General features: G+C 41.3%; 1 protein-coding gene across 3 annotated transcripts in view; it reads left to right on the top strand.

Annotated features, from left to right (window-relative positions):
• Positions 1-2: 2 nt before the first annotated feature.
• chdh (choline dehydrogenase) overlaps positions 3-10,547 on the top strand; it is an 18,914-nt gene continuing 8,369 nt past the window's right edge. For all 3 annotated transcript variants that reach the window (XM_017707480.2, XM_017707478.2, XM_037536118.1), the window contains exons 1-4: positions 3-148; positions 4,378-5,183; positions 6,300-6,451; positions 9,726-9,855. In XM_017707480.2, the coding sequence (XP_017562969.1) occupies positions 4,457-5,183; positions 6,300-6,451; positions 9,726-9,855 (1,009 nt within the window). In that variant the 5' untranslated portion in view covers positions 3-148; positions 4,378-4,456. The remainder of the gene's footprint in view (positions 149-4,377; positions 5,184-6,299; positions 6,452-9,725; positions 9,856-10,547) is intronic.

Here is a 10,547-nt window from a genome sequence, read left to right as displayed (position 1 = left end):
TTATAGTAAAGCGGAAAGTCGTTGAGGTATGTCGACACTGCTGACACAGCCGCGGTCTGCGTCTGTGGAAAGTGGACTTTGCTTGTGGCTCCGCCCTCAAGGAGAAGCCACAGAGCACAAACAAGGCAGGGAAGCTTAGCTCTGAGCGGTAAGCGGGGAACTTTTCTTCATAAAATTGTCTGCGTGAGCCGTTTGGGTCTCGAATGTTCCGTCCCGGCGGTGGCGGGTGCGTCGAGTGTGCTGTGTTGAGTGATATTCGCAAAAAAATTCAGTACTTTTGGGATTTTTTCCCCTCGAGTCGCTTCCAGAGCAAGTCTGAATGGCTGCTCAGCTAAAGAGCCGCGGCTCGGAGAGTCAGGCAGTAATGTGGTTTATTTCAGTGGGGAGGTGAAGGAAGGAGCTCTATGGCGACGCATTCGCGGACCAGCTTGGAGAGAACGCGCCTCTAGGTCTCTGTCACAGAGCTTTGAGCCCGTGCTCCTATACCCCCAGTTGTTTTGGACATAGGGTACAGTCCACATCTGGTTCCCATTAAAATAGCCTCAGCTTATTCTGAAGATATGAGGACACGAGGGGCCCATCTCTCTCTTGGGGCCTGGAGCTTTAACCCTGGGCCCCCTTCACACATGGAGTAAAAACCACACATAGTGTTTTCAGACAACTGGACGCATATTAGAGCCCAGTGTCATATCAGTGTCATACATAGCGTTTTATCAAGGCTTATACGCTTCAGTGAGAAGGCTGCATTATACACCATAAAGTTAGTGCCTGCAGCCATGCACACGCATTTGTCTTCCTCCAAATTTCAAATTTTCAGCGCATTTAAATACATATTTTATTGTTCAGGCCGACAGTAGACACCGCCAGACAATGAAACGTCAACAGCTCCACAAACACTGTCCGCACACATTGGATTAACGGTGCTATTTGCTCTAAATCATGGGTAGAAATGCACGCCGCTTTCATTTTCCAAAAGGACTTTGAGTTAACCTGTACCTAAAATGTACTTGCCAATACTTGTCCTAACAGTATTGAGCATGCCTTACCTGTCAAAAGTGATATTAGCTGTATACAGAGGTGCACGAAGTACACAAATCATGTACTTGAGTTAAAGTCAAGACACCCAAGGTAAAATATCACTCCAGTAAAAGTAGAAGACCTCCACTTGAGTAAAAGTACTAAAGTATTTACCTTCAAATGTACTTAAGTATAAAGTAAAAGTACTAAAAGAGTAATTCTGGCTCTGATGTCCTGTTATCATTTTTATAACCAGACTGGCTTCATGAACTCATTTCAGGTGAAAGTCCTCCAGCGTCTCTCTTGGTAAACCAGTCTTTTAATAGAACGTCATTAATTAGTGACGCTGACGTCTATTAAAATGATCAGAAGCACAAAACACTGAAGGTAAACAGTTTCCATCAGGGAGAACCGAGTGGCTCTGAAATCACTTTTTACACACAAGTTTCAGTTTCAGATTTATTTACAACTTAGTTCCAAGTTTAAGTTGAATAAAAACTGGCTTTAAACTCAGGATCACAGATGAGCTCCTTTACTATGTTGATCTGTAGGCGTCTGTTCAATAATCAATCAATCAATCAATCAACCTTTATTTTGACTCGGAAGTACATTGAGGGCAACCCTCATTTTCAATGTAGCCGAGCATTTACAAAAACAGGGATTGACATGACAAAGAAAATAACTACATTTAATCATTTTAAATTAAAAGAAAATTTAAAATAACAGTGAATAAAAGATAAAAACATAAACCAGCCCAAACTCATTTACTATAAAATGAAATGGTGTTTGTAGAAATTCAGAAAAAAGCCGCGTCAGTCTCGACTGCATATGTGGACATATTTCTATATTGTGCTCTATTTACACAAAGTTAGGTTAGTTCATCATTTATGTTGAACAGACTCTCCCAAAGTTTTACGCTGCTGCACTGACGTTGAACCGCGTGCTGCACTGGGTCGGTATGACCAACAGGTCAAAACCAGCTCTAAACAAAGTGACCGCTGGGCCCTGATTGGTGCTCTGGCTTTGCGCTTCTTTCGTTTTGACATGTTACGTTTTTATACACACAGAAACCAAAAGGAACGACAGATTTCTCAGAATGTAGGAGGAAAAAGTCGGATATTAGACTCTGAAATGTAGTGGAGTGAAAGGAAATAGTCGCCCAGAACGGAGAAACTTCAGTACAGATACACCAAAAATACTAAAGTACAGAAACTCATTACATTTACTCAGTTACTCAGTTACTGTCCACCACTGCCTGTATCCTGATATATCTAGTTAGCTTGATGAAGGAGGTTCAGTACTCGGCAGACGTTAGCAGTCATGAAGGTCCAATAGATCCTTAACCATCTGAAATGGTAGTTTAAAAAATGAGTGTAGAAAAGAGGGGGACCTTTGTCTTATGTAAGTGGATCAAAATGCCCCTCAAAAGTCTTTGAAATCCATCAAACACTCAGTGAGTCAGATTTACCTTGTTTTTCCATTTTGAATTTCCATTTTAGACGTTCAACATTAAATCAGCAGCGTTTGGTACAGATAAGTTTCAGTAATGACACACAAACTTTGGATTTTACTTGAGGATGTAATGTAATTAAAATACTACTGAGATTCAAAATGCAACATTCACTGCAGTTAATGCAGCTGAAATGCTTTTGTAGATAAAAACACATAAATATTAATATAACGTAACTATTGCAGTATATTTATAATTCAGCAGTTGTGTATGATTGCTGAAGCTTAACTGCACCATACGCAATTGTTTGTAGTGTTGCGTGAACTACAACTGAAATGCTGTTGAAATTCAAAATGTATTAAAGTTAATAAAAAGTAGTTACACCGTTATATCCAAGAGCTAAAAGCTGACATCGCTGCGCCATACACGGCTGTTTTTATATAACGCAGTTCATCCTAAAGGTGTTTGATGGGGTTGAGCTCAGGGCCCTGTGTGGACCAGTCGAGTTCTTCCACACCAAACTCACCCAGCCAGGCCTTTATGGACTGCTTTGTCCACTGGAGCTCAGGAAACAGTAAACTGTTCACACAAAGAAGCATCCAGTGGTTTAAAATGCCTTGGTCTGCTGAATCATTAAGATTTCACCCTTCACTGGAACTAAGAGGTCTAGGTCAACCCCTGAAAACTCCATAGCATTGCTTGGTGATGTAAGGCTTGCATGCAGCACTTGGTTATGGAAGCCCATGCCATGAAGCTCCTACCGCACAGTTTGTGTATTGATGTTAAAGCCAAAGGAGGTTTGGAGCTCTGCAGTTATGGAGTCAGCAGAGCGTTGGTGACTTAATGCACTATGGGCATCAGCACTTTGCTCTCTAACTTCACAGGTTCTTACATTTGGTGGAGTTGCTATGGTTCCTTAACCCTTCTACTTTTCAATAATATCACTCACAGTTGATCTTGAAACAGCTTATAGGAAAACTTAACGAACTGACTTGTTGCAACAGTACCACACTTGAAATGGGTGAGCTCTTTAGAGGGACCCATTCCTACACAAATGTTTGTAAAGGTATAATGGATGGCTAGGTGCCTGATTTTGTTTTTCTTTGTTGTGTGTCCCAATACTTTTGTCCATATAGTGTAGCATCCATTCATCAATGAGGTAGTGCCCCATTCCTTCCTTTAGCAGCTAGGTCTGTGGGATTCCTCTGGTCATTTTGAAAAATCAGTCACTTATCTAGTACAAGTTCCCTAACAGAGGTGTAAAAAGTACAGAGAAACTGTACTTAAGTGATGGGAGCTGTGTCAAATTTCACTCAAATAAAAGTGGAAATACGAAGTCAAGAATATACTTGAGTGGAAAAAAATACTCAAATATAGTACAAAGTACTATATGTACAATTACAGTTATTTTCCTGATGTGGTTTTATCTTCTGAGGTAAATCCCTTTCATAATTAGCACTAAACAGATTAGGCATAGCATTTAGAAGCTGCAAAACAGCTGCCTAAAACATGCTTTTCCACAATTTAGAGAGGAAGGAACCTTATTTTATGGGTTTTTTTTTAGCTATAGCCATATTTGTAGCCAGGTTATGCTGCTGACTTACTAGAAAACAGTTCCTCATAATCCAAACATGCAATCGTCTGACCTCAAAAAATGAAATCAATTTTAGTTTTGCTTATGTTGTGATGTGGTATTTAGGCTGTGTTTAAGCATGAAAACAAATGATGTCTGAGCAACGCTGTGATAAATTAATCAGTTCTATACAATATAGAATACTAACTATAGAATATAAAACATTATATGCAGAATATAAACAATCTACAGGTGAAGGACTGGTTTAGAGAACTTTAGACTTGAGCAAATTTCTCATCCTGTTACACTTTATTAACCCATTCATTTTTCATTGTAGGGCTGCTGCAGGGTAATTGGTGGAGCAAGAAGTCTTTTTGCGTGTTTTGCACATAGAGGACTCAAAAAGTGACATCATTATGGTATGCATCTCCTTAACTGCACGGCTAACTTTAGGCCTTGGCAGGCATGCCAACGCACCACCATCCCCCTGTTCTTATTTAAACCTACTGCAAAGACACAGACACTATAGCACTGCCTCGGCCAGTCAGAAAACCCCGTCCTTCAGCTATGTCGTTGTAGGGGCCGGGTCAGCAGGCTGTGTGTTGGCCAACCGCCTCTCAGAGAATTCATCCGAGTCAGTCCTCCTCTTGGAGGCGGGGCCTAAGGACTTGCTGCTTAGCAGCACTCGTCTGTCATGGAAGATCCACATGCCAGCGGCGTTGACCTATAACCTTTGTGACGACAAATACAACTGGTTCTATCACACACTGCCCCAGGCTAATGTGGACGGCCGAGTGATGTACTGGCCCCGTGGGCGAGTCTGGGGCGGCTCGTCCTCCCTCAATGCAATGGTGTACATCCGTGGGCATGCTGAAGATTATAACCGCTGGCACAGGGAAGGGGCTGAGGGCTGGGACTATGATCATTGCCTGCCATACTTCAGGAAGGCCCAAGCCCATGAGCTGGGAGCAGACCAATACCGGGGCGGCAGTGGTCCCCTGCATGTATCTCGGGGGAAGACTGACCACCCTTTGCACCATGCGTTCATTGAGGCTGGTCAACAGGCAGGTTACCCATTCACTGAAGATATGAATGGCTACCAACAGGAAGGATTTGGCTGGATGGATATGACCATTCATAAGGGTACGTACACCATATGAAATGACTTGTACTCGTTAGGGGAGTACATCATGACATATAACTGGCAAAATAATGCACCTTGTAGAGTTTAGCCATATAAGCTGCATTCTATACATTTCTGCCATCTAATGCACTTCAGTTTTATAAACACCTCCTTGTCATTTTTTTAGTGTCTCATTTTAACCCACTCTTTCTCTCAGTTTCTACAGGTTCTTCTACTCGTAGTCCTCTCTGAATTTGTGCCCTCTCACTCTCACGCTTTCAAACCTATGTTGTCAAACCTTTTCTTTAGATTGGTCATTTGAACAAATGAACCACTTCCAAGTAGAACTGGGCGATATGGCCAAAAATAAAATGTATATCGTTCGATATCGATACATATCACAATAAATGTCAAATCATTATTTCTTTCAGGTTTGAAGGCTGATTTTTGCTCCTGAGTGGTTAAAATCTGTTTTCAACTGCCCTTTATGGCACATGGAACATGACAAACACACAGCCTGGCCACAGTTTTTGTAATAGTCATAATTTAAGAAAAAAAAACAGATTATTTTTAGCTGTTTGGTGATGAGTGCTTGGCTATCTCGTTACAAATGCTTAACAAGGGGCCAAGAACGGTTCTAAACTTTTTAGTTTCTCAACAATGTCAACTTGGTACAAACAGCAAACATTAGCTGACTCAGTAGGTCGGTGATGGATCACACCACCTTACTGCTATCACTCCTACCACATCAATATCAAAAGATAAAGATAGCGTTCTCTAGCGTTTTGTTTAAATCAGGGCTGTAACCTGCATGAACCCACTTCTTTCTTTCACTTTTTTTAAAACATATTTTTACAGTAGTCCCATGAAATGATGGAATTCAACATCAGGGCATGCTTTCTTCTTTCCTCTCAGTGCTGTGCTGTCCACATACTCCGCCTGTTGGAACATGTAGCCCTTGATAAACAGTTATCATTCTTGCAGTATAGTGTAATAGCAAAGCATTTCATTTGATTGTAGAACACGGCTCATGAAACACATTTTTGGACAAGCATCAGCAACTTGATTGGTTAAATTAAACTGACAAACTATTCAATCATTAAAACTTCATCGTTGTTTCTCTCCCAACTCTGTAGGCAAGAGATGGAGCACTGCCAGTGCATACCTGCGGCCTGCGTTGTCCAGACCTAATCTGACTGCTGAAGTCCGTTGCCTGACCACCCGTGTCCTGTTTGAGGGGACTCGAGCCATTGGAGTAGAGTACCAGCAGAACGGACAGACAAAGAAGGTAGGACAGAGGTCAGAGGCTATGAATATGTGAGAAGATTGATCGGTTAGGCTGCAGGATTGGCTGAATTGAAGTGAGCCATGAGTATTCTGGATGACCATATCAGCTTTATACCAAGGAATCTTGGGAACTGAAGCAATGTCTATTAGCTGTGTTCCTGGTCACAGTTAACCATATAAAGCTAGTAACATGTTCCTGTAACTGTATAAGTTGATTGGTTTTAACTACTGGTTAAAAAAAGTAATGTTAACTCATTCATTATTTTGTGCAAACCAGTACGATATTATTACCATATGACACAAATAAGTATAAAATTTAATATAAAATATAAAACATGCTCGGTCCTGGCTTGCATTAATAACACATTGAATATGGAAAAATTCTGCAGATCCCATCCCATAATCTTCTGTTGTAGTGTGAGATGTATGAAGTGAAGAGGAAGGGAAACAGATCATTTTCCTGAGGTGCTGCAGTGCTAGTCTTTCAATCCACAGCATTGTTTAAAACAATCACACTTAAAACCTTCAATCATCTTGAGGTCATCAAATACAGTAATAGGTGGGTGATGGGTGGGCAGCGTTTAACTTAAGCTTAGAGCAGGGCTGTCCAACCTTATTTGCACTGGGCTGGTGTAGCTGCAGGTTGTCATTTCAACAAAGCATGAGATCACATGATCATCTGTTTGAAACCATCCTCCTCCTCCTCCTCATCATCATTAACCGCTTAGTTCAGATAGGGTCGTAAGGGGGAACATTAACTACCATGACTTAATGCTGAGTATATGAACACAGCTCTCACTCAGGGAGTACGGACATTTAATGGCCCTGAGTAATAGCTCTGGCACCCCATACTGGAGGACCTCCCACAAGATATCTTGTGGAACACGTTCGTAAGCCTTCACCAAGTCCAGAAAACACATGTAGACTGGGTCGGCAAACTCCCATGCCCCCTCAACAGTCTGTGAGAGGGTGAAAAGCTGGTCCAATCTGAGGTCCAGCCATGGGTCGAAGTCTCCTTTCCAGCACCTTGGAGTAGACTTTTCCAGGGAGGCTGAGAAGTGTGATACCCCAGTAGTTGACACACACCCTCCGGTCCTCTTTCTTAAAAATAGCACGAATCTCATCAACCCCTGATGCCTTGCTACTGAAGAGCTTGCCACCCTCCTCAGTGACACCCAGCCTATGGCCCCGAGTCCTATGAGGGAGGCATATCTCCCAGATTAAGGATTTCCTCAAAGTGCTCCTTCCACCGACCGACAATATCCTCATTTGAAGTCAGAGTTCCTCTACCCCTGCTGAGTACAGCTTTTACGAAGCCACCCCGACTCCTCCTGAGTCACCAGACAGTTGTCCAGAACCTCCTCAAGGCTGACTGAAAATCTTTTTGCATGGCCTCACCAAACTCCTCCCATGTCCTGGATTTTGCTTCCACCACTGTTGCCGCTACTACATTTTTTGGCTGACGGTACCTATCTACTGAGTCGGGAGTCCTTCGGGCCATCCAGTCCCTAAAGGCCTCTTTCTTGAGCTTGATGGCCTCCCTCACCACTAGTGTCCACCAGGGGGTTCTTGGGTTACTGCCCTGTCAGGAACCCACAAGCTTTTGGCCACAGCTATGCCTGGCAGCTTCCACAATGGAGGTTTTGAACAGGGTCCATTCAGACTCCATGTCCCCTGCCTCCTCCGGGACATGAGAAAAGCTCTCCCAGAGGTGGGAGTTAAAATCATTCTGAACAGAGGCCTCCGACAGTCATTCTCAGCACACCCTCACTATTCGCTTGGGCCTACTGGGTCTGACTGAAACCAGTGGATTAAAAAACCAACCAGTTTACTACATGACATGTTGGGTGATATAGTCGGCTAAATACTTGCTACATCCTCCTCACTGTGTGTAGGCAGGTCTCACTTGTGTCCTCTTCTGGTCAGGTTTACTAGGATTTTACTAGAACTTTCTGTTGGAAATAAGTATAATATTTAAGTAAATAAATAAGTATAACATATTTTCAATATGCTATTGAGCCAATTAAGCACCAAGACTTTTTTCTTGGCTTTTTTGCCCATTTTTCCAAGGATGCCAGTGTGATTATGGAGTAAACTCTATCATGCTGAAATTTGATAACTCGATATCTTATGTTTAAAGCTGGTTTTAAAGCATATTGTTGCTATTTTAAGGAATCAAAGATTTATAAACTGTTTGTTTTTCATGTAGTTTTCTGTACCTATTAAAAAAAATCTGTGTTTTGTGTAAAACATAAATTTTAATTTCCAAAAGCTGCCCTCATACCCTCAATCAGGTTCAGAGAGCTTTTCTGATGTAAGATTGGTTGGCAAAACACACACATCTCGCTGCTATTAAAGGCATATTTGAGGTAGAAAGACATTGCTGATATGAATAAGTTACTTAGCAATGTCAGTACTATTTGTCAAACCTGAATCCTCTTAATGACTCCTCCGGTCATCTATTTGGTGCTCTGTCTCTCCCACTGTATACAAGTTATGGGTTGTTCAGTCTAAACATTATTTTCTCTGTGCTGCTGAGTCATTGTTTTTTTTGCAAGTGGACTTTGCTACGGTCTTTTTATTTGGTTTTTCTTAACAGGTTTCTCTTGCATTAGAAGTTGGTTCATTTCCTAGGGTAGTTTTTGGTCCCTATTTTTCTCTTTGTCTTAGTTAGTAGTGGGGAATATTAAATGTTATTATTGTGATAAATTGTCAGAGTATGTCTTTTTTGAGTGTATCATGGGTATTGTCATTACTTGTGCCGAACATCTGTGGTTAAAAAAGATTGAGAGCAATTAACTAGAGCCTCATAAACTACAACCGATGTGTAGTAACTGCATAAACTGCTGTTACCTTCTTTTATTCGTTTATTTCTACAGATTTTTTTTCTCCTAATGTTTCTTTTTACATAGTTTATTTCTGCAAAACTCGATGATGCTCCAAAAGGCCTTGACCTGTGAAGGATATTACTATTTGATGTTCATAATGACCAGCTTTAAGGCTATCAGACATAGAGCAGGCTTGTTTTGTATGTGAATAAGCTCATCAAAGTTCCAACCACATTCTTTCCTTCCTTATCTTGCGGCGCAGCTGGAGCCCCGTACTGCTGAGAAAAGCTGATGGTGAACCTGATATTCACTGCGTCATTTCCTGCGAACTATCTCTTTTATCTGTACCCTTCCCACCGTAGGCCTACGGATATTTGAATAACAGACCAGTCATTTGTTTGCTAACACGTATCATTTCTGGTCATGAGTGTGTAATTGCTGCCTCAGGTGTTTGCTGACAAAGAAGTCATCCTCAGTGGTGGGTCAATCAACACCCCACAGCTGCTCATGCTGTCTGGAGTGGGAAATGCTGATGACCTGCAGAAACTGGACATCCCCGTCGTACAGCACCTCCCAGGTGACCTAAGACCTTTCCCCCCCCACACTGCAGCTGAATGTTTTCTACCACAAATGACATAACAAGGCAATCTCTATTTGATAGAAATAAAAAAGTCCATCAGTCAGTACTTTCTCTTCTAATCAACGCATCTATATATGCACTTTTTTGTCGTTGTAATTTTAATCATTTAGCGGCCTTTGCGAAAAGAGTTTCTCCCGCTTTCCAACTGTTGTTTAAACTGTGGTCCCACAGCAAGTACTCAGACATTAAATATTTACGAAGATTGATCTATCAATGATCTACTAAAGCCAAGTCATTGTCATTGTAATAAGCTGAATATATACTAAATCATCATTTATAGGGTAGTTTCTGTTAAGGGTGGATGTCTTAACACGCTAAGCCTTAAATTTCAACTTATGGAAATAACTTCATGAAGAAAAAAAAATGTTGGATTTAAAAATATCTTTCTTTTAATTACGTTTAAAGTTGAATGATTTGAAATTAGTGTAGGATTAGTTTTTAATAGGAAGGGGCCTTATTTTAGCCACGCTCCTGCATTTTAGAGCAGGAAGTGAGACTGCATCCCTGTCCCTTATGGCTGCATAGTGAGCAGTTAGATCCAGTTGTTCTGAAGTAAAAGTGTCTCAAAATCTGAAAATCATTGACAAACAGTAAGAATTGTCACCATCGAAACACATTTTCTGCAAATA

Source organism: Pygocentrus nattereri, chromosome 29, assembly GCF_015220715.1.
Source record: "Pygocentrus nattereri isolate fPygNat1 chromosome 29, fPygNat1.pri, whole genome shotgun sequence".
Lineage (NCBI taxonomy): Eukaryota > Metazoa > Chordata > Actinopteri > Characiformes > Serrasalmidae > Pygocentrus > Pygocentrus nattereri.
Note: the sequence above shows the minus strand (reverse complement) of the source record. Positions and strands in the feature narration are given on the sequence as shown.